This window comes from Buceros rhinoceros, unplaced genomic scaffold, assembly GCF_000710305.1.
Source record: "Buceros rhinoceros silvestris isolate BGI_N320 unplaced genomic scaffold, ASM71030v1 scaffold7747, whole genome shotgun sequence".
Lineage (NCBI taxonomy): Eukaryota > Metazoa > Chordata > Aves > Bucerotiformes > Bucerotidae > Buceros > Buceros rhinoceros.
In genome coordinates this window covers 68321-93255 of record NW_010422739.1, presented here as the reverse complement: position 1 = coordinate 93255, position 24935 = coordinate 68321, and the positions used below count along the sequence as shown (strand labels likewise).

At 38.0% G+C, this 24935-nt stretch overlaps 1 protein-coding gene across 1 annotated transcript in view; it reads right to left on the bottom strand.

The window, feature by feature from the left end:
• COL12A1 (collagen, type XII, alpha 1) overlaps positions 1-24935 on the bottom strand; it is a 61860-nt gene that overhangs the window by 6348 nt on the left and 30577 nt on the right. Inside the window, exons 31-44 of the mRNA XM_010140155.1 lie at positions 24046-24210; positions 22042-22080; positions 21810-21948; positions 19531-19673; positions 19111-19220; positions 13970-14119; positions 12713-12790; positions 12003-12089; positions 11080-11133; positions 10621-10716; positions 8774-8827; positions 7234-7287; positions 5970-6023; positions 4472-4543 (exon numbers count right to left, since the gene is read on the bottom strand). Coding sequence (XP_010138457.1) covers positions 4472-4543; positions 5970-6023; positions 7234-7287; positions 8774-8827; positions 10621-10716; positions 11080-11133; positions 12003-12089; positions 12713-12790; positions 13970-14119; positions 19111-19220; positions 19531-19673; positions 21810-21948; positions 22042-22080; positions 24046-24210 — 1295 coding nt within the window. The remainder of the gene's footprint in view (positions 1-4471; positions 4544-5969; positions 6024-7233; positions 7288-8773; positions 8828-10620; positions 10717-11079; positions 11134-12002; positions 12090-12712; positions 12791-13969; positions 14120-19110; positions 19221-19530; positions 19674-21809; positions 21949-22041; positions 22081-24045; positions 24211-24935) is intronic.

Below are 24935 nucleotides of genomic sequence, written 5' to 3'. Positions count from 1 at the left end.
CTGCAATCAAAATTTTGTGTGTGCATCTCTCACACAACGTTTTGAGAGATTTTAGCCTTATATTTACATTCCGCTGCTAGCAAAGCAAAGCATTGAGAGAGTAAACCATACTTCCCAAAGAAAATGTAATTACAATGCTTGGTATGATGGATTTTCAAAGTTTTTCAAAATAGACAACAATGATCTCAAAAGGATGTTTATAATGCTGACATTATTTTGGCCACAGTAAAAAGTGCAGATGCCCATTTAAAATAAATAGAAAACACATGGTCATTAGTTTTAGCCACTAGGACACTCTTTGAAAAATCCAAAAATCTGCAAAGTGTTTTAAAAATATTCTTTCACTTTTGACATCAAAATACAAAGGAAAAAAAGACAGCATTTACTGAGAGACCTGCTAGGAAGCCATCACGAAGAGCCCTTCCAACATTTCTGAATACTCACTGTGACAAAGGCCACATGCCAAAGTGCCAAATTCCAGGGCAGTACAAAAAAAACCTTAGCTGAAACTACGGCTCCTGAAAGTGAGTTTTACAGGTGACTTCAGTGGATGCAGACTTAGGCCACAGCTGAGTCCTTCTAAAAATCTATTGTAAATTCACCTGCCAGAATGCGTCCAAAGAGCAGAGCAGCTTTGTTAGTCAAGCAAAAAAGGGGCTAGCGTGAGTTCAAAAAGATTTTCACTTGTAGCCTAAATTACTATTTGAATGTAAGGCATAGTTCAAAGGTAAAAGACCAGTTTGGTCATCTGGTGTTCTGCATGGCTCTCCACATAGCTACACACACATCTGAAGTATTACTGCTTTTTACATCCTAGTATTTCCTTAAGGAGCCTGTTTATCACCATTAACAAAGCACAGGCTAAGTGTGAGCTTGAGTGTGGGTCGCAGCTGTTCTTCGTAACACTCCTACAGTACTCGCAATTAATTTCAGCAACATGAGACAACAAATCATTCCACTGAGGTCACAGTGAATATACAATTTGAATGCAGTGGCACTGTTTCATAGAATTCTATCAACATTTTGGGCAAACAAATTGCCATGGGGTATGTCAGGGTGTGAACTTAGTATGCTATCTGAGGTTCTCTGCAGCTGTGTTCCATACACCTACCCATGACATGCCACACAAAATATATGGCAGCTCATCTATCACTAAGTTAATTATTTGGCATACAGTACATTTGCATCATGCATAACACATCATTCATACAAAATTCATCATACAGACTCAAACGAAAGAACTAGAAAGGTGACACCACAAATGTGCCACCGGAATAAATTATGCCACCAGTGAGACAGTTACCAATATGTACACAATATAACCATCAAACTGATGAATATTATTTCCTTTCATTTTCCCTGAGATAGCAGGGAGAAGGGAAGAGGAAGAAGATGATGAGGATAGTGTGGTAACAAGTGACCTTGTAAAGATACACTGCATCAGCCTTATGATTGGAAATCTACAGGCTTTTCCAAACTAATTTTAAAATTTGAAGATTAGAGGCTGACTGGCTCTGTTAACAACAAATTTAATTTTCCACCTGGATATTTTAGAAATACGATCTCCACAAAATAATTACAACTGCAATTACCAAGTTGCTATTTGGATCTTCCTCCCACTTGGTTATATTCTTCTTGAATTTCAGTTTTATTTTCTTTTAATAGACAAAAAAAGTGCAATTCTGTCAACTGCTTGCCAGTATTTTGAGAAGTAGCAGCTGCTGCTTACATTCTGTTTTGTTGATAGTTTGCTAGGAGGAAGTCACTTCAGGTCACTGTGAGGAAAAGCCGGTTTATGCTGCATGTGGGATTTTTCTGAGCTGTGGGATGAAGGCTGGGGCTGCAGCAAAGTTCCATAGTTGAAGGACAAAACAAAGGAAGTTTTGCTAATTTTGCTTCAAAAGATAATTTGTTCAATTGTTTTCCTCGAAAGAATGTTTGCTCCCCACAAGAACTACCAGTTCATTGCTCCCAAAGCAGCATCCTTTGGAGAATTCATCTAAGACATCTGCATAGATGGATGGGAGATCAGTGAATACATGGCAGCAGAGAATGGGAAATGTGCAAAAACTGCCTTCACCACACATCTCCCTTATGTGTGTGGGATTACCATCTAAAGGTTTTCACAATCTGTCTGGTCGTGGAGCATCAGTGTAATAGCACCTCATATATAAAACATAAGTGCCTTTCATTATTTCCTGAGGACCTCCTAGATCAGTACAGCCAGACCCTGTTGTCACAGAGTGTTTTATAAACAAGACAGCTTTACTTTAAGATGACTTAGTTTGCCTACTGATCCGTTACCATTTTCAGTCTCACAGCTATAAAACAACAGTATTGGAACTTTTCTTTTATGATGGTCCAAGATCTTTTATTTCCCATTATGTTTAGTCATAGAAAATGTATCTATTTCTTCTTGAGCCAACATCCGCTTTAGCTTAACTACTCTTTCTTACCCTTGCCAGTTGTTAGCCTATGATATGTGTACAGAATACTACCAAATCCCCACTCTCTGAGCAGAAAAAGGACAGCTAATTCAGTCTTCTGGAGGACAGTCAGTGCTAATTCTCAATAGATTACGGATTTGTCTGTGTTCTTACAGTTCCTTTTTCAGTCATTTTGTAACTACACTGAAAAGATACCAAGGTTTCTCTTGAAAGTACTTACAAGCAGGTTAAAAAGTCCAATTTCTTATTTCCATGAAAATTCAATTAACACTTCAAGTATTGACTTCTAGTGTAAGTATACATGGAGACAGAAATGTTTACAGCCACATTCAGAGTGTGGACTGCCTCAGCTAAGCATATTAGTGGTATTTAACACACTAGGAAAGAGCTCCAATTGACTGCATTCACTGGGAATGTCTTTGCAGTACCAAGGTTTCCCATAATTTGCATGTAACTGTTTATCTTTTGCCTGGGGTGTAGAGCTCCTTGCTTTGTCGGGATCTTTCACCTGACTTGTATTGCAAAGTACCAGCAATATCGATTGTTCAGATAGAATAAAAAATAGCAAGATCTGGTTGAAAATTATTTGCCTATCATTGTATTTACGAGAGGCAATATGAAGCCTCATTATTTTTCTCCAGGACAGGAAGTTACAAGTTCAGACAGGCCTGAACTGTGAATCATGACACTGCAGATTGAATTTGGCCATCAGGCTGCACATACTGGACACAAAGGAAAGCATTGAAATTCTGTCCACTAGCATCCCGATAAAGCATCTGTGCAAGCTGCAAGCCAGAATTCTTGCTGGGATCTGCTCTAGAAACATATTAACAGTAAATATGATGCACAGTGTCCCATTATAACAAAGTGCAATAACTAGGGAAAAAAGTATTTCTAACTGAACGGAACTCTGAAGATTAGAGTGCAGGAGAACTTACATGTGGTGTTTGGACAGGAGTTGACTGCCTTGCTTTGCAAAAGCATTGAAATTGGGCTTGCAGCCACACTTCCCTCTTTGCACGTTATTTACCTGCAGAAGATCTCTGCTGCTGAACTGGGGTCAGCTATCCAATGTCCCAGGTGAAGGAAAACTCAGATACACCTCATAGTTTGAAGCTCACTTTTGAACAAACCACAGCACCTCATGCCCCAGCTACGTCTATCAAGCATCTGACCTGGCAGGAATATCACATTAGCAATGTATGTCTAATGTATGTCATTAAGACACTTAATGCCTCTGCTGCAAGGAGAAATGGGATTTACAGGCTGGCAAATGCAGATTGGATTCCACACGTGTATGAGAAAATGACCCAGCTTCCATGTGCTCCTGGGAACTTCCACCTGACATTGGAGAGGAGTGGAAAATTCTGGCTGATTGACAGACATTAAGTAGAAGCAATGAATGACTTCCCATTTCAGCCACTGTCTCCACTCCTGACTCAAGCATAATTTCTTAGTGATCCTACAAATGAATCGATCCAAATTTCTCCTGAAACTGTCGGTGGGAGGCAGCATCTCCTGCTCTTTTTCCCTATTCAGAATACTTTAAAGGTTTGCAAAGAACACACAGAAGCCACCCACAAATAATTTTGAAATCACATTGCAAAATGCACAAAATGTTTGCTAAACAGAAGTGATTATATAATATTATCAAAGATTGTTCACTTTCAGCAGTGTACTGCCTTTTTACTAGACATACATAAATGTAAAGACTTTCCAGTCATTTTGCTGACCTAGTTCTTTGTGCTTATGCAGTGTAGGAACATATGTCTTGGCACATAATAGTCTACAATCTTTTTAGTGGAAACCAGAGACCACAATTTCCAGCCCCAACTATTAAACTCAGCAAAATGGTGTACTGTAGAAATAAAATTGTTTGAAAAAAAGCTTGTGGTCTTAAGTCAGCTCCACTATATTAACTATCATCATAAGTGCAAGACAAGCATTTAAAGCAAGGAGAAGTCTCACATTCATCAACAAACTGCAATTTTAAATTTGATACTGTAAGTGTATCATTATCTTACTGGTGTCCCACGATCTCCTGGCTTCCCCGGTTTTCCACTTGGGCCAGCAACTCCTGGAACTCCTGGGGCACCCTATAGCAGAAGACATATAAAGTGAATTGTGGAAATCCACAATGGCCTAAGTGCTAATAAGAAACGTGTTATTGCATTGAGTGCAGAGGAATATTGAAAATGGCTTCTATCAGTTTTTTTTTTCTGTTGGGTATGTATCAGGCTTGAAAACTGTCCTCTGGAAAAAATAATCTGTTTCTTAAGGGAAATGTGTCCTTCTACACAACATCTACATAACATCTCTACATCTAAAGATGCAGAGAGCATCTATATGTTTTCAGTATCACTCTTAATGAGAGATTCCTAAAGAAGTACAAGACAATTTGGCCTTCTAACTTCATCTAGCAGGTCTGTGACCCATGTAAAAGTCCACAACAAGAAGTCTATAAAAGTCTTTCATGTGATACTAGGTAAATATTAGAAAATGAGAGACCAGTGTTATGTGATAAAAACTCATCTATACACCCATAAAGCAGCATCCTGGCTTGTATCAGAAATAGCATGGCCAGCAGGAGCAGGGAAGGGATTGTCGCCCTGTACTTGGCACTGGAGAGGCCACACCTTGAATACTGTGTCCAGTTTTGGGCCTCTCACTTCAAGAAGGACATTGAGGTGCTGGAGCGTGTCCAGAGAAGGGCAACAAAGCTGGTGAAGGGTCTAGAGAACCGGCCTTAGGAGGAGAGGCTGAGAGTCCTGGGGTTGTTTAGCCTGGAGAAGAGGAGGCTGAGGGGAGACCTTATTGCCCTCTGCAGCTACCTGAAAGGAGGTTGTAGAGAGGTGAGGGTCGGACTCTTCTCCCATGTGACTAGTGTCAGGACTAGAGGAAACAGCCTCAAGTTGCGCCAGAGGAGGTTCAGGTTGGATATTAGGAAAAAATTTTCATTTTCATCAAAAGGGTTGTGAAGCATTGGAACAGGGTGCCCAGGGAGGTGGTGGAGTCCCCATCTCTGGACCTGTTTAAAAGATGTGTGGATGTGGCACTGAGGGACACGGTTTAGGGACTCTGACAGTGCAGGGTGTATGGTTGGACTTGATGATCTTAAAGGTCTCTTCCAATCAGATGATTCTCCGATTCTGTAGTCCTCAAATACCCTTGTCAAGAAAAGCTTGTATTAACAGTGGGTCTTTTCACCAGGCTACAAGTAATAAGCTGATTGGTTTCAGTAGACTTAGCTATGTGTTTAAAGATCATGGCTAAAGAATCAGTTAAACTGATTCTTCTCTTATTTACAGTGGAAATCAGTTTCAAAACCACTAATATGAACGTCTGTGAATATATGCTTTACACAGATGTCTGCTAAACCAGATGATCTGCTTTCCCAGATCCATATAGGATATTAAACAAAGGATCAATTTCACATTTGATAGAAACTGAAAATGTCAATTTGGTTCTCTCTTGGCTCAGATGGCTCGTTTCAGAGTATATCAAAGACAAAATTATACTTACCGCTGGTCCTGGTGGGCCTCTGGGACCTGTGGGACCATCTTTTCCAGTGAAACCCTATTCGAAAACAAAAGCATGGTTAGAGATAAACTTAAGATTGTAGATTGATTAAAATGACCTTTAAGATTATATAATTGTAATACTCCTGATTACTACCAGCATGTATTTTAAAAACTATGCATAATATAATTCATAAAAATAGCTATCACAGCAAGTGCTGGAGAAGGATATGCAATAGTGAACTTCAGCCAGTTTAGAAGATAGATGTTCAGCTGCTGTTGATTAACTGAGTCTCTCTCAATGTTTTTAAGAAAAGAAAATGTTGTTCTATCTCAGAGCAGGAAGATCTCCCTTTTGCTGTTCTCTCCCTCACAGATTAGCTGAAAAATCTGAAGCATCTACTTAAATGAAGAACAATCTCCCTCTCTCCCCTGAAGAAGAGATGCTGAGAAATCCCATTTCAATAATGTAACATAGCATTCACAAATTAACATTGATAGTCCATGGTCCACTAATGACCCACCAATCCAAAGCCACGTTTTTCCGGCAAATGGCTATCGCATGGTGGTCTGTTTTCTTTTCCAGCTATCAACTCCTTACTAAAGGATAACTATAATTACATATGTCAGCTATTAATTTTGGCTGTAAAAGTAATTGCTTCAGTCATCCCAAAGGTGATACGTTACTGTGAAGGCAAAAGAGATTTGTTTAGTTGGCCCCAAATTAGAAGAACAGGATTGCAACAAATCCACAATGAAATACCTGTGTGCATGCTCTTCATTATGAAGACATTTCAGAATCCCCCATCCAAAGAAAAGTTCTTAGCTCCAGATAGTCAAAGGTTAAGGAGCAAACTTGATCTTCACAGTAAGAATGGCACAGACATTCAGACAAGCAGAGTTTCAAAGTGATCTCCTGCAGCAGCAGCATTGCATGGAAGACAGCTTGAGTGAGTACCTCAGCAGAGGCCTGCTCAGTGGATATTCTCCCCTACGGGCGCAGGCATCTGAGAACCTTGTCGGGAGGGTGAGCTGTGCAATTTTTACAGAACCTATCTATCTGGCTACCCTATCTGGGGAGGCTTTCAACCCTAGGTTTTTCCAGTCCTTCCACTCTTACCTCTCCAGGTTGGATAGTGATAACTGGACTCCTTTTGGAAAAGGAGTCCTTTTGAAAACAGAAAGATATGATAAAGAAGAAAAAACCAAAAAAAAATCAAAAAACACATTAATTGGTCTTTTCAGAAGACAAACTGAAGAAACATTACCCTTTCTCCTGGAGGTCCCACTGGGCCAGGTGGACCAGGTAAACCTGGTGTTCCCTAGAGGGAAAAGAAAAGATAAACTGTCTCCATGACAGAACCAGCATCACTGCTATGCTAACCATCCCAGTATATATGCTTAAACATTTACCTGTCTTCAATACTGCCTTTTGGCATTTACAAGAATAAAACAGACCTTTAGGGGAAACCATTTGTTTCATATACACAAGCGTCTTCACCCTCACTGTACTTTTTACTTCCATTTCCTTACCAACCCATAATTTGACTTCAAAAATAATTTTCAGTACCATTCTCATAAAACAGATAGACCTGGTTTATTGCCTTCATAAGCATGACTTACAGATCTCAGCTAATCCTTTAATATCTGGTGCTAAAGCCTAGCTGCAAGCATCAATCAGACCATATCTAAGAAACAAAAAATAGACTCTTCCTTTTTTATTCTTTTCCTCCTATTATCCTAATTTTTAACATTCTGTTGCTTTATTGTGCACATTCTTAAATTCTCTGTTTCTGTTACTTGTAGCTTCTAGGTAGAGAAAAAACCTAAAATTAAACAGGCAGGCTACATTAGAGGACAATCAGGAATAGTTTCATTCAACACTCTTTAGGATCGGTACAGCTGTTGTAGGAAATGGATAGTCAGCCTTGTATCATGTTGTCATGTTCTTCCCCTTTTTCTGTTTAATCTCACTGTATACTAAAAAGTACGATTGCTTTCTACAGGACATTGCTACTCCCTAAATGTGTCTTACTCAGGGTTATAAAGACTAATAAAACAGGCACAGAACACATGGCCCTTGGTTCATGATTAACCTCATCTGATACATAAAACTAAATCTACACCACCATTTAAGCATCTCTCATATAGTCTTTATATCCCCAGTAAAATCAAGGACAACATGGCAACCAAGGAGTATTAGCTATGACACCATATGTGCAGATCGATGATCTCAGATTATCCAAACCTGGCTGATTATCAAAAAAAACACCTGGATTTTTTTTCTCCTCAAAACCTAATACTAGTTTACAATATAAAAAACTATAGTTTTCTATAAGTGAGCGAAATTTAACGTTTTTTTCTTCTTTCAGAAACCATACAATTAATGTCCTAAGACATTGACTCCCAAAAGTAGAAAGTAATTAGACAACATTGCTGAAGAGGAGCTCAGCAAAGGTTCTGCAACCTTTGTTTTAGGAAGACACTTAACTGCAGGTGGTCAGAGGTTTAGAGACCTTCCTGGGGAGTTATCGGTGTACTTTTCCTAATGCAATGGCCTGCCCCTGTGCATTTGCAACTGTCCAGACGGACATTTGGCTTGACTCAGTACAGCTGTTCTTTCACTCTTGCTGTTTTGAATGGTTTCCTACATTTCAAATTCCGAAGTGTAAGATAACTATGTTTCCAAAACTAGGAAGTTATGAGAAGAGCCCATGACTCCTAGTGATGTCAAAGACAGGTGTCTGGCAACAAATGTGCATGACGAATAGTGTAAAATAACATCATCTTGTCTCAGCCTCAACTTACTGATCGCCCTGGTAGTCCAGGCTGGCCAGCATCACCTTTCATTCCTTGACGACCCTGTAATTTCATAGATCAGCAAAATAATTAATTTGTGTAAATTGACAAAAAATAATTCCTGCAAAATACCTAAATTAAAGAATCCATAAACCAACTATGTAATATGGAATAAATTAAGATACATATAACTCTTAACTGAAGCAATACTCATCATCTCACAAACATCTGCAAATGCAGGATGACTGGTTAACATTTTAAAGGGGCACATATTTTGATAAGAAAGTGACATGGACTTTTCGGTAAGAGAAACTGCTATCAATGTCTTCACAAGCAGGAAAGCAGGGAAGGTTTACATCTTTTCTCCCAACACCCTTATCTTTCTCAACTGGTGAATGCCGCTGTTTACACTCACGAAAGATAAAAGTTCTAAAGAGGTCTAAAATGGTCTAAAAAGGTGTTACACACTTCCAGGACACAAGGTGTAGGTGCATATAAACAAGCAATGTAAGTCCTTTTACAACTAGCTTGCATTCCATGAACACTACAGCACTGTAACATATGCACAGTCTCAACTCACATGACTTAAATTTGACAATACGGTATTTATTTTCCACAGTGGCTGGCATTATAATCCAGCATTAACAACCATTGGTGACACACAAATAATCAAACAATTTGTAAACACAGCCTGTCAATGAGAATTGCAATTGATATGAAAAATGAGATTACATGACTCAAAAGTGACACTCTAACTTATTCTTAACTAATGCGAAGGTGCACCAATGTTGGTGCTTTCATTCTTCAGAGGTTTTCAAACCAAATGTGATAATAATTTTATTTATTGTATTCCACATGTAAAAGGAATGTGTTTGGCTTTTCTTGTTGATTGGTACCTCTAGGTCACGTCAATTCAGTTTTTCCTCACAGTATTTAACAAAAAAACTGAAAAGCTTCTACACGGATTAATAAAATCTTACCACTTTGTCCTTACAAAATAGGTGTACTTCATGCCTGTCTTAAAGCATATTTTGTTTTCTGTTTCCCAAATTATAATACAGAGTGAGAAGGTAACCTAGTTTTGAATCCAAAATGAGACAGAGTGCAATCAGACACCAATTTTTTTCCCCCATAAACTTTATAATTGAATCAAATACTTCATAGAAAAAGCCCTGATTATATTAAAATTCAAGCTAATCCTAACCAGGAAACATAAAATTTATATTTCTGGTTTGGGGATAATTACTTATTTAAAAATGGCAAAAGCAGTCTTAATATACTCAGAATGTAGATAAAGGATTAGCTATGCTATCTGCTATAAAAACCAGAACCTGGTGAAACTTCATCAGTGTTAAAAGAGTTACTCTGGTTTTGAAAGCATGTACGTGAAATCAGAAGTAGCCTTTTGCTAAAATATACATGATGTTGCCAAGAAAGCCCCCTAGGAATGAAGGGCTATTTTGTATGCCTAGATCTAGGCACCCATTGCCTCTCTGAACTTTCAGCTACTGGTCTGATCTCAGAAAATAGAAGTTGGACATGTAAATCTGTGAGAAAGTCTTCTGAATAATATTGCATCTTTATTTTCCTGCACCAGTTTGATAGTTTTGGGTCCTAGAATTTGAAGGTCTAGCAACTCTCCGGAAAAGCTGTACGACTGAAAACAGAGTAGCACAATGGACATTACAATGCCTAGACTCTGTCCCTTCATATGCATCCCATAAGCACATGTCACAGGACAGAAAATGCTATTGTACTGGAAGAGACTTGTTTCACAGCACTACTACTGCATTGCAGGGAAAAAAGAATGTTAGGGCAAAGCTGCATTGCCACCCGCACTCCGAATGGCCACTCACCGGTTCACCTGGGATTGACAGCCCATTGGGACCCTGCGGACCTGGGGGACCTTGAGGGCCAGGAGGACCCGTCTCACCACGAGGACCAGGTGGACCCTTAAAGCAGAAAATTAAAACATTATTATAAAGACAACTCCTTCTTAGATCTGTAGCTGCAAAATCCTTTGGGTTAGGCACTTAAGATAAGTCAGAATCCTGGAGACACATTTAATACTTGTGGAAACAGTATCCAAGTGGCATATCCCTTCACAAGCTATCCTCTGGTTCATGCTGGCGGTCTCAGGCCAACACATGCCTTCTGGCAGCATTAGATAGAAATAAAGCTGTCACCTCATTATAGAAGAAAAGACAACAATGCTGCAACCTCCATTCTTATCTCACCACAGAACTAAGCTATACAAATTTTCATACAGCTAAGCATGTAGCAATAATATAGATCCATTCCAGAAAGATACTTACAGATGATCCCGTCAAACCCCTTTCACCTCTGGGACCTTTAGCGCCTGGGCCACCCTAAATTGAATGTTTGGAAAGAAAATGTATTTCATACAGGGAAAGCAAGGGTACATCATACTGCCGTGCATTATGAATCTCTTTAATCAAACTCCTACGTGAAACCCCAAAGCTTTAAAGCATATAGATCACACTGCTAAGAAGAGCACTAGAATAAAAGATGCATCAGTAACTCAGGTAAACCACATCAGCTTCAGCCTTGCCAATTAGCCCATGACAAATTATTGACATTTTTTTGTCTTTGCAGACATAAACTTCTTCAATTTATGTTCATCAAAATCTCTGGATACCTCTCTAGTAGACTGCCAGACAACTTAGCTGGGCTTCAGATTCCTCATGCAGCATTCTTAATAGCTTCAAAGCAGAAGGACTACTGGGCTGAGCATAACTCCCTTCTATTCAAAGCAGTTGGTAGAAGCATATCCATTCCATAGATTACTACCTCTCCGCATTAAAAAAAAAAAGCAACTAATTTATTTCCCTGACAGAGAGTAAAGAATCTTTCCTTGTAGTGAATTCCTGATTCTGTATGTTGGAAAAATATTTGCACAGTCCATTAAAAATATCTTGTACATGAAGTGCAAGACGTCTGAGATTGGGCCAGATTTTTTCAGGCTATCAAACGATGAGTAGCTATTCACATTGGAAATATGAGAAAAGGATTATTATATAAACAAGTCAAGGCAGTAGGAGCTGCCCAACTGTGTATTAAACTAAGATGAAAGGGGAACAGATTATCATGATGTTATGGACATGTTGATTGAAATGGCCTCTCTGAACTTTGTTCCACAAAACCACAGATCAACACAGAACTACTTCCACATATTTAAAAGAATCAGAAATTCTGTCTAATGCGAATAGTTCCTTACAGCTGGTCCAGGAGGTCCTGGAGGTCCCACGCTGTCTTGAGTACAGGTACAAGCATTTGGAAGAGCTGGGCATTTTGCTTCATCTCTCTGAAATTTCAATCACAACTATTACTTTTCTTTTAAAGGAAAGTACTTGGTGGCAGCATACTTTTCTAAAACAATAACAGCAAGGTTCTCTATTATCCTGATTCCAAATACAAGTAAAACTCACAGCTAAACAGCAATTTCCAGATGTTTCTACAGGACCTTTCATATTGTTAGCAAATGTTCTCTGCAAGCTATACGAGACTCTAACAACAGAGGCACAGGCAAAATCAAATTCATATGCAATTTCTGTTGTTCTAATATTTATATCCATTAGACAGTCAGCTTGCACTGACAAAGAATAAACTAGTTACTTTTTGAATGCCAATCTAAGAACAGAATAAATAAAAAATAATATAGCTATTCCATTCACAACAATTAGCATCTTAAATATCACCAAAATAACTGATATTTTTTCCACCATTCCTAAGGGACTCAATTCTAGCACATCACAATCTTTCACCTTCAGAAAAAAAATTTTGAAATACAGTTGTACACTGGCTGCTCTGACAGCTATTACTTAGATATGCTGTCAGCATGTGGTATAATACCAGGCTAATATTGATATTGTTAAATTTGCTATTAATAACCATTTTCTGAATAGCCTCTGGTTCATTCATACTTACCATAGAAGGAAGATCACAACATCTGTCTCTGCTAGTCCAAACTGGACTGCATACAATGTCAAAATTCTGGATTTCTAACTGTAAAAGAAAGGAGGACTCTTGAAAGATAATAGAGATATTATTTATGAAATCTAGTGGCATTATCATTAAAAATGACTCCTCAAACTATTTATTTCTTACGTATTTAACATCATTCAGACTTTCATTTCTTTTGTTGACACTGACTGAAAAGTTATTTTAAAATAATAACAAATTTAAAACCAAGCCTACATAAGGCTACAAGAAATTCAAGCACTGATGCTTGCTCTTGTTCTAGGACAAAGGGCAACCAAAGAAAGTGAGTCAAGAAATATTTTGCAATACTTAACGAATAATACCGAAGAACTTCTACACTGGCTGAGTGCCTGTGCACTGCAGCATGAAATCTGGCTAAAAAACTTCTGGACCAGCAATATGGCCTGCAGTCCTTGGGTCATATATTAAATCAGATTCATGAAAGAAACTTTCCACCGACATTAGCATGGAAAAGTTCTGCAGAAAGGTTCAAGTTAGTTAGACTGTATGGTGAAAGCATACCCATTTTCTCCAGCCCAAAAGCTATGATCCTGTAGTTTGATACAGACAACCAAACATTTGATGGTGAGCATCAGGAATCTTCTTCAAGTGTTAGGGTTTGCACACATGGGTCAGAATGTAGACTTAAATCTTCTAATATGAAGCCCAGGGAATAGCATTCATTAAATATTAAGTATAGTTAATCCATCAAGATAATAGATATGGCCTTCATTGCATCAGCCACTTTTTCATTACAGGTTTATACATGATAAAAGCCAGCCAGAATTACTCTGGTCACCTGCTACAAGACCGACCATAGGACTTGCCAGAATGAAAACCTGTGCATTAGAGAATGTCTTTTAAGGAAACAAAACAAAATTAATTTAATGGTTTCCAATGATAGAGAATCCACAGTAAACAGTTCCAATGACTTACTGCTCTCCCTATTAAAAGAAAAACATTTCTGCTCTTGTTTGAATTACCTGACTGCAACTTTTAGTTATTAGATTTTTGTTCCTGCAGTTCTCCTAGAATGAGAAGCTATCGAGACCAAACTACTTAAAGTATACCAAGTCCTGCAGTATAGACACTTGAAAGCTTTGGGTGCAATACTGGTTTCTTAGCAATCCTTAATCTCTAATCTCTTCCCTCTGAAAATTTCAAGGGCTTGCATTAATGAATGGATTCACGTTCATTGCTTACTGTTGCTGATCTCCGGTCACCTTTCAGAAGTTTCCCAAGTATTTCATAGCCATCAGTTGTGATGTTCCCAGCCTCCTTAATTGGTTTTTCCAGTATTTCACTGCAGTCAATGTAAATTTTAACATTTGATGAAGTTACAACAATATGGACCTGAAAAAAACGTTTAATGTAATATTTAGTAAAGGCACATAGGCATATTTACTTTAATACTTTCACAGTATTTCACTGTTTAGGTAATACTGCTTTAAATTTTCTTCTTAGTAATCCTGTTTGACTTTCAACTGGTGGAAGAATTCAAACTCAAGTAAAGTCTACAACATTAGCAACCTCTTTAAAATGTATTTAAGATCAAGAAGATGAATGCACAAGCACAGCCAAGTACTATTTAATGTAATAGTTGAACTACAATGATCGATTTTGGAAAAGCTTGCCTGAAAATTACTTTAAGATGGCATAAAAGGAAAAAATAAAAAGAATTATTGAGAGGAAGTGAATATAAGCTCTTCTCATCCTCTTCTGATGGCTGGGACCACACAAGAGGTTTATGAGCCTATGATTGCCCACTGACTAATAGACTCTGTAGTTCAGAGAGGAGATTGTTTCAGATCCAAAGACTCAGGGTTCATTTTCCATAGACAACTCAACTAGTGGCATTACTTGCATTGAGATACAGGAAGTGAGCAGAGAAGCCTGCCCAGAAAAAGGCGAGGTAATGGAAGATGCAAAAGAGGTATTTCCATGACAGAAATGTGGCTGCAAAAACATATGCTAAAATAAAGGGAAATAGGGAACAAGAAGAAGAGATTTATTAATGAAAATAAGGGAAACTTAGGAGGGAGGGGAAAAAGAATGACTGTAACACAGGGAGGGTATGTTTACCAGGAGAAGAGAAGGAAGTGTTTGGGGAAACACATAAACAGAAGAAGAAACAAAATTGAAGCAAAGGTTACCATTCCGAAAATTTCTGTTACATATGGCAAATGTTATGCAAGTGAATTTCTTCATTTCTACAAAAATAGAAGACATTCAGGAGTATCCAAGAAAGAAATAAGAGTCTGACATTTTAGTAAATCCAATGTGCAGTTGACGAAAGAACATCTTAAGGCCACAGTGGCTTTATATACCTTACACACTGCATACATTTTATACACAATATTATAACATCTATGTATTTTTTAAAGTATCAACACAGTAAGACCAGAAGTAAAGAATCCTAGAAGTATGTGTTTTTGGTTTAAAGCATCTATTATCACAGTACATAAGTCTTCAGAAACATATTGCTATTTAATGACTGCTTTAAAAAAATTGGTATAAAGGTGGAACAAAGACTCCCTTAAATGTCCTGAGTCAACAAGATTCTGAACAATCTCTTTTGATCTTTTTTTCCATTTAAATATTTTCCCATGAGGAGTCGTTTCCAAGGCATCAGCAGAGCTTATCTAAAACTCTTTAAACAATATGTGCTTATGCTTTATATAATTGGAATGAAGAATTTTGAAACTGCCTTCATTTTTCATCATCTGAAATTCAGTTGGCATCACAGTTTAATTCTCAGTGCTATGTATAGAAGTGGGTTTTTAATTAACATTCCTAACACTGTTCACTGACCAATTAAAAAATAACAGAAAGATAATTGAGTGTGTCCAAACTATAGTTTGGTATGTAATGCCAAGCTTTCCACAAAATAAATTAAACACCATGCCAAAACTTTAAGTTCATTATCATTTATATATCATATTCTTAGTCATTTGATTATGAATGAATTTTAGAGGTTAACTAACGCATCAAACAGTTTAAACTCATCACAGATGTAATTTACTAATTCTTAAAGATACCTAACATGCAAGTCCTTCTACTGGATTGTTCAGTATTTGTCACAATTTAAATAAATTACATCTGCATAGCAAATGTGTATTACTGCATTTTCATTTGCACACAAAACTTGGGAGAGGCGAATCTACATTAGAATGCTGAATGAGACCATCAGTTTGAAAACGCTGAATCCATAATGACTGCTGAGCATCACCTATCCATCCAAAGAAGAAGTGGTCCCAGCAATCAAAAATAAGCAGAGCTCTCCCAAGTCATTGACTCAGTCAGCTAACTGTTGATTTAATGCCAGCTCTGAATTCTAGCCTGAATCTCATGGCCTAGGCATAAATCCTATAAAAGTAGGCATCTAGTGTTCACAGAAAGTAAAACATCTCTGTATTCAATCCTGCTACTGTTTGTTTTCTCCAAAATGTTAATAGAAACATTCTCTTCAATTTCTAACACACCAACATAAAGCATCACTTCTGACCATTTCCAGTGCCGTAAGGCACTGAGGATTTAAGAAAGAAAACACACTTTAATCTTTCTTTCCAGACCCTTCTGAGATAAACTTTGGTGGTGCTCTGATCTACTGCTGAATGAACCACATCAATAAGCTAAGCAAACTATTATCCCATATGTACATCAGCAGAAAGACATACACTCATTATCAAATTTCCTGTGGCTAACTACTGCAAAACTGTAATCTAAAACAAGTCTAGCATGGTAAGAATAAGAAAGAAGTTGTCTGTCTCTCCAAAACATTCAGTTATAAATTTAATGACTGTCTCAGGCAGTCAGGATTTTTCCTATGCGACTTGCCAGATTCAACAGCTTTCACCACAGCTATGCTACGCAAAGTGCCCAGGTGTGCCAAAGTAAATATCCCTGCAAAGTTAGGTGTAGTTAACCGTGCTTCACTGAATGAGCCAGTAAGTTATTGAATGAAAACCACAAAAATGTTTGATATTTTGGAAAACATCTTCTTGCATTCTAAAGATTTGTCATTTCTTTGAAACTGGATGGTAGGAGAAATTGCAGAAGTACCTTTTGAAATGTGTTAATCTTACTTTCCTTCCTTCATCCAGATGAAACTACTGCTTTCCTTTATTAGGAGCTAATCAACATGGCTGATACATAAGGCTTTCCTAGAACATCAGCTGGGGAATCCCATGTCGCAATCATTAACAACCTGACTCATATAGCGATCTCAGTCTCTGGAGAGAATCCAGAGACATCAGCACAGCAACATGGTGAAAAATCTCCAATACGGCTCTTTAAATCAAAGCTACTCTAGTTACTTTAAATTACATCAAAATCTGAACTTTTTATTCATTTCTGGAGAAAAATAAAAAAGAAGGGAATTGACACACTGCACTAAATAACTGATATATCTGTGCTTAAGAAATAGTCTCATAAGCAAGAATTCGTAGTTTCAGAGCTTTAAGATAACTTGCAAATGGCTGTTACTGCTGTACATTGTTTGACATCCTAGGATTGCTTTTGGGTCTCGCGTGTGAGTGTATTCAACTATTAAAATAATTGAAAAATCTGGATTTTTATTTCCCCTGTAATTGTTTTTCAGCAGCAAATGTAATAAACAGTTATACATAATTGCTAGTATTATCTATGATATTAGCAGCAGATACAACAGACTTCTGGCAGTCCAGTACATAGAAATCTTTACACCACTGACGTGAAGAAGGGCAGTCTCAACCCTCATGCTGATATATAAAATGAGGCATGCTACATGCTGTTCTGTGCCTTAACAATACTTCTTGGTGATAAGATGAATCCAAAACAACACTTATGCTAGCTTTTACTGACAGTTTTTCTCATTCCAGTAGATTTCTAAATTTCCTTAAAATTCAGTTGCCCTACTAAGCTATCAAAAAAAAAGGAAAGGCAAAAAGCCAAATACCAAGGACAAAATAAAGGCCTACTGCAGGTGTGATCCAAGCCTTCTCATAAATATCAGTTACAAAGTCAATGACATAAACATTTCTTCATATATGCAAAAATAAAGTAGCCATTAAATAAATTATAAAACAAGAATAACTGGCCTAGAAGCAGTTTGGGAAATTATGCTCTCAAATTTTGAGGAAACCAATAGCTTTTATAGCACTGTCTGATTTTCATAATCATCTGTGTTTTAAACAGATGAAGTCACAAAACACTATAATGCTGGCACCAGTTCTCTTTCCCTGCTTTCAGCCTAGTGGAGTTCTGTTGACAGGCCTCTGATATCAACAAGTTGACAGAGACAACCTCTTATCAGTATCCTCAAAGGAATGCTAGTAGTGACTAGTCATGAAGGAGAGGGTATCATAAAGAAAACAAATGTTATACTCAAGCCATATTTAGTCATCAGAAGAAAACTAAGCTGAACAGAAGGAGATAAATGAAAACATGAGAACATGCATTTCAGCTGACCGAAAATGTTGCAACTGAAACACACGTTCTTGCCCTAAACATATATACTTAACACAGCAAGAAAAGATTTTTAAAATTGTGTTTTAGATACATATGTAGCCTGAGTCAAACACTTGCTGATGACTAGAGGTAAGGAAGCCTGGCAGGATCAAGTTTTCATAATTTGGTGCACAAAATCAGAAAACCAAGCACAAAACTATTACAACTGAAGGCAGATGCAGTAACATGTAAGGATTTCACTAGCTATACTGACAATTCAAAAAATATGAGTTTCATTCTAAACCACAAATAAATTATACAATCTTTTATGGGCGCTCTCTCATTCCTGTTGCTTCCTCAGTTAATGTTACTTCGGAATTTTTTAGGGCCATTGAATTTAAGCCAAAAGTATACCAATACACGTTCATAAATACAAAATATACATATACATATACTTGTATTATGTTTGTTAAACATGTAAATCGTATTCAGTATGCTATCCACCTCCTAAAATTGGTTCCCTGACTTTAAGTCACTCTAAGCTATTTACTTGCTCTGGCTTTATCTTCCTCTTCTCTGAATGATTTCAAATCTTTACACTCCTGCTCTCCACACCCCCAAGTTTTTTCTCACCACAACTTCCTTTCCTTTGTTTTCCAGTTTATCATTTATGCTTTCTCTTTCCTGTGCCAGGAATCAGGCTATGATGACTTGTTCAGATACATCCCTCCACATAAACAATCTTGGCAAATCTCTTATAACTTCAGAGATTGTGTTTTACATGATCTGTAAGTCCCTATGTCAACTTACAGTACTATACAAAGACCAGATATAACTGACAGGGACTTCTGCTTGCTTGTCTTTTGTTCCAAAGAATGGCACTTCAGAAAGCAACATTCATAATTTCAATCCTTTACCTTATGGAAGCTTCCATAAAAGATTTTCTTTACTTCAGCATTATCAAAAGTTACAGTTTGAACCTCTCCTCTTGTATCCTTGTTAAAGAATGACAGCATTTTGCTGGCAGCTGCAAGAAATGAAAATACCCAGGTTATAGGTTGTCTTACTGACCCATAAGAACATAGAGGTATTTTACTTTACTTTTAGAGGTGAGACCAATGTTGAACCATAGCTTAGATGAATTATTCTTAATTAAAAAAAATAAATTACATACAAAGTAAAAAAAAACCAACCAAAAAAACCCCAACTCTTAAAACTAAAAATATATAATCCTTTTATCATGTAGGAATGCTTTGGGCTTGGAAATATTTAGGAAGAATGCATGCAAAGTAATGTAACACACAAATTCTCTATGCAATAAGCATAATCATCCTTACGGTCAAGTACAACTCCAACTTGCGGTTTGTAATCTCTGTCTGTAATCTGCCATATTGCAAAAGGCTCATTGGGGGATTCAGGCAGAAGACGGAATAACAGAATGATAGTGTATGCCTGTGGCAATCCCTCTGGGTGAATTTCCCTGTTAAGACAGCATGTAGACATTTTTTAACAAGGAAACACATGAGGAAAATATTCATCATTTGCTCTTTTTCAAAGAAAAGACGTAAGAGTAACAGGGAAACCACGGTGTTTAATGGAATTGAGCATTTTAAAAACTCTCTCAAATAGAAAAGAACTTTGTGATAAAAAACACTATGTGATTTGTTAAAATAAACTCACAGCCTGTCATCAGTTGGTCCAGGCAACTGTGGTTATGGAGGAAGCCAGAATGTGACCCAAAACTCTTGGACATGTATTCTTGTGGCAAACTTCTGTATAAACTACACATGTTTTAAATTCCTTGATGATAAATACAGAAAAAAGGAACACAGCTTTATGTTTCTTTCATCTGGCCTGTTTTAGACAGGCAACAGAAAACAGCACTTAACTATTGCTGCCTTTCAGGCACAGATACAGTGAAGGAGATACTTAGTGTGTTCTCTGTAATCGGTGATGTATTTGGGCTCCACCTCATTCATCAGTGGCTGATATTTGGATTTGTGACGCTCAGACTGTTATAGACATTAAAAAAGCAGAGAGTCAAAAGTAAATAAAAGCATGCACTAAACGCCCTCCAGCTTTTTCTGAAGGGGAAAGGGAAGAATGCAGGAAGGGAACTGTGGGAAAGGAGGTAGCTTCTGCTTCTCCTTAAACATTATAATAGAACTGAGAAAGTGATTTGCCTCATGAACATAAACACAGAAACCTTAAAACAAAGACAGGAGCTGCTCTGAATTTTAGGCAAAGCTTATGCACCCCGACAGTTATGGACACTGCAATAATAGCCATATCACTACGTCAACATTATTCCACAACACGGTCCAAGAATGAAAATACTAAAGAAGATACAGCAACACTATTCATAATTCAGATACCAAGTTATTTCAGATATGGAAATGACTATGCCACCAGGATCAGGATGCTTTTATTGCTTTGCTGACGCAGTCTAAAGCGAATTTTATCTTCTGGCTTCTCATGAAAAATCAGTGCCCAGAATACTCTGGCAAGTCTACTCCATCTCCTACAGCAGACAACATACCATGTATCACAACATTCTAAAAAAAAATGAAATAAATAGGAAGTCTGTCTTTTTACTGTCTTTTTATCATTTTATCCTGTTAAATGCAAGGTTTATCTTAATGTAAGAGAGTTGCAAAACTGGGATTATCTGTACTTCCCCAGACCACAAAAATCCAGGCTGTCAGAGATCTATCACTCCTATAGCATGTCAATGCAGTATAATGGCACATCAATGAACTCAGATATACTCCAGACCCCCAGTTTTAAACTTGTGAGCTGAGAAGGCTGGCAAAAAGAAATTATTTCTTCATACACCTCAGCTCCTGCACTTTTGATCTGATCTTTACTCAATCTGGCAGGATTGCAGAAGGTTCCAAAGACTTGTTCAAAAAGATGAAATTTCCTTAAATTTAATAGGAATAATCGGTTATCTCTAAGCATCTCCTCTGACTCAGAATGATTTTTTTGAAATTTACTTAAACAGATGGGAGAGGAACAAATGTAAAAAGAAGAGAGAAGTACTGTTCCTCTCTTAATAAAACCGCTAACTAGGACTTTTCGTTTCTCTTGAAAAAATGTTGGCAAGAATGACCATATATTACCCCTCCATCACCAAGCTCTAAGACCACAGGCCCTTGAAAATTCCATTCCATTTGCCAAATACAGCAACTCAAGTAGAGGAGAAACTAACCTAAGTTATTGGCATCAATGTGCTGCCTAGTGCAGTATGAATGATGCCTCTGCAAAAAATGGTGCTTCTCTCTCCATATTGCAACCATTTCTTTCCGACAACACTGAGCTTATACTAAGGTGGCTGTTGTTCAACTGCCTAAGGACAAACTGTGGATTATATGCAACTTGAATGGTTAAGAAGCATAATCTCGAAAAAGAACAACAAGCGAGTGGATTAACAGTGAACAGATCACAACATAATAAGGACAATGATAGATGTTCTTTGGAGTATATTTCTTGGAGTTTAGTAAAAAGAACATAGAATAAAGGCATCTTCCATAAGATACTAATGTTCTCATCTATAAACTCTACTAAATCTTCCTCATCTGCTTGCCCTAAATATGAGTCTTTCAGGTTTACTTGCCGTATTGGCTGGCTGACGAAGGCATTTTTGTGGAGTCTATATGCTACGTAGCTTGGGAAAGAGCCTGATTCCAGTGATACTCCTTGTACAGATGCAAAATGCTTCTCTGTTAGATTATATGATTCCAGCATTTTGAAACCTTTAAATCCAGAGAGAAAATAAAAAGTAAAAACACTGTAGAGCTATAAAAGACACAAATGAACCTATGCCAAAATATTCGATAGTTACTTACCAGGTGACGTGTATCCCTCCAAGTAAATAAGAGGACAAGCTAAAAGACATGAAACAAGATGTAATTCAGAACTATAAAACCTAACAGGATATGAACATATATACACTTCAGAAAGTTTTATTACCAAAAGTCTGTGCTATTATTAATTATGAGCCAACTTGTTACATTGTTGTCATACTGTGTTCTGCCCTGTGGTAGATGTACTGTTAAAATCTTTACTTGTTACTTTTAGTAGGATATTTCTATTGTGAGAAATTGTATGGAATAACTAATGAAACCCCCAAATATTTTAAGAGTATAATTCATAAGGAGAAAGGAACCCAGTGACACAGTCTTTCCATAAATATTTAAGGTATGAGTCAGGCTGCATGATAGCTGTCAGATTCACAAAGAAAAACTGCAAATTTATATGGCTCCTCAGGAGCCAGCAGATGAGACAGTTAGGAAGCACACAGTTGCACATGACAGGCCTGAGAATTCCTCTTTTTTGCCATAAAAGGATTTCACTTGAGTAAACAACTGAACTTTATGGAGATTGTTTTAAAACAGCATCACACACACTCTAACTGCATCTTTTAAGCTTCCATAGATCAGTGGTAAATAAGAGGCCTGTTGTGCCCCCAGTTCACATTGGGCAACATTCTACTTTTTAAAGAGCCATAGTTCTCACTGACAGTGGCTCTCTTTCTGTTGTGTCAGTACTTTTGAAATGTGAGACAAGATTGCATAAAACATTGAAGTTCCTTCAAAATTTTTAAAAAGTAATCTGCTTCCTTAAACTATGTCTGGTTCTTATGAAACCTAACTTTTATATATCATCCTCCCTTTTGACGTACCTTAAATGGGATGGTAACTTCCATCAAATTTGTGTGACAAGATTTTGGTATTGGGGGGCTTCAAGGGAGGCTTCTGTGAGAAGCTGCTAGAAGCTTCCCCCATGTCCGATGGAGCAAATGCCAATCAGCTCCAAGACGGAGTTGGTGCTGGCCAAGGCCAAGTCAGTGATTGACGGTGGTAGCACCTCTGTGATAATGTATTTAAGCTGGGGGAAAAGTTACTGCACAAGAACAATTGCAGCCAGAGTGAGAAGTGAGAATAGGTGAAAGAAACAACTCTGTGTACACCAAGGTCACTGAAGCAGGAGGGGAAGGAGGTGCTCAAGACACCAGAGCAGAGATTTCCCTGCAGCCTGTGGTGAAGACCATGGTGAGACATGCTGTCCCCCTGCATCCCCTGGGGACTAGTAGTGGAGCAGATCCACCTGCAGCCTGTGGAGAACCCCATGCCAGAGAAGGTGGATGTGCCCAAAGGACTTTGTTACCCTGTGGGAAGCCCATGCTGGTGCAGGCTCCTGACAGGACCTGAGGACCCATGGAGAGAGGAGCACATGTTGGAGCAGGTTTGCTGGCAGGACTTGTAACCCCATGGGGCACACACACTTGAGCAGTTCATGAAGAACTGTAGCCCCTGGGAAGGACTCACATTAAAGAAGTTCATGGAGGACTGTCTCCTGTGGGAGGGATCTCATACTGGAGCACGGGAAGAGTGCAAGGCAACCTTCCCCTGAGGAGGAAGGAGTAGTAGAGACAATGTGGGATGAACAGTTCACAACCTCCATTCCCCATTCCCCTGCACTGCTTGCAGGGAGCAGACAGAGAAAAAAAGGAGCAAAGTTAAGCCTGGGAAGAAGGGAGGAGTGGGAAGAAGGTGTTTTTTAAGATTTGGGTTTATTCCTCCTTATCCTACTCTAATTCAATAGGTAATAGATACATTTTTTTCTCAAGTTGAGTCTGTTTTGCCAGTGGTGATAATTGGTGAATGATCTCTCCAGGTCCTTATCTTGACCCACAGGCTTTTCATTATATTTTCTCTTCCCTGTTCAGTTGTGGGGGAATGATAGAGCGGCTTTGGTGGGCACCTGACATCTAGCCAAGGTCAACCTACCACACAACTGTAGCAATATATAAGCAAATGCATTAATTTGAGAAAAGGGAAAACACTCACTTGAGGTAGCTGTCTCACACACAAAGGTGACGAGGTTATCTTGAATCTTTTCAAAGGCATCAAAGTCATCAACGATAAACACGTGACGCTCACTAGGCTTGCTTGCAATCTTGGCCAGCTCATTGTAATCTACATCAGCCACACCCACCACAAAGACACTGAAGCCTGTAAAAATAACACATTACCTGAAATGTAGTAAACATACATTACCATTCTTCAGGTCGGTATTTCATAAACCATCTCTATCATTGACTTCTCAGGCTCTGCCCAGTCTTTTATCTGGTCTTCATTATGAGCATACATTCTGGATATCCTTTCATCCTGTCAAAGCTCAGGAGGGATTAAACTGATTTTTCCATCTTTCAAAATTTTCTCCTCTTTCCTTCATTGTTTTTTGTTGGACATTATCCAACCTGATACAACCTTGACTACATAGTCCCCTCACTCTTCTGTACAAAATGTGTAATCTTTTCAACTGTACCGTATTTTATATCTATCCTGTGTCCAAAATCTCTGTGAGACTGTTACCTAGTTCTCTATCTGTTGCCATCTCCTGCATTTCATGCTTCTCAGTTTCACTTCCTTAGGCTGGTATTCATCTCACCAATTATTACTTTCCAAGTTAGCACAAGTCTAAGCTAGTTGTCTAGTCTTCCCCTATAATCAACAGACAGACATGGGCAGATACAGAATGCAATTCAACTCAGTGTCCTAAGACTCTAACTTCAGGACAGAAGAAGCCATACTTTGTACATGCCTCTCTGTTGTTCTCTTCACTAGCCGTAAAAGGACCCTACTTGATGACCTTAGACTAAACATGTAGTTGTTAGAGGACTGAAGCCATCAGCGCACTTGCAGTAAGCGTGGGTAAAGCCCTTCCCAAATCTTCA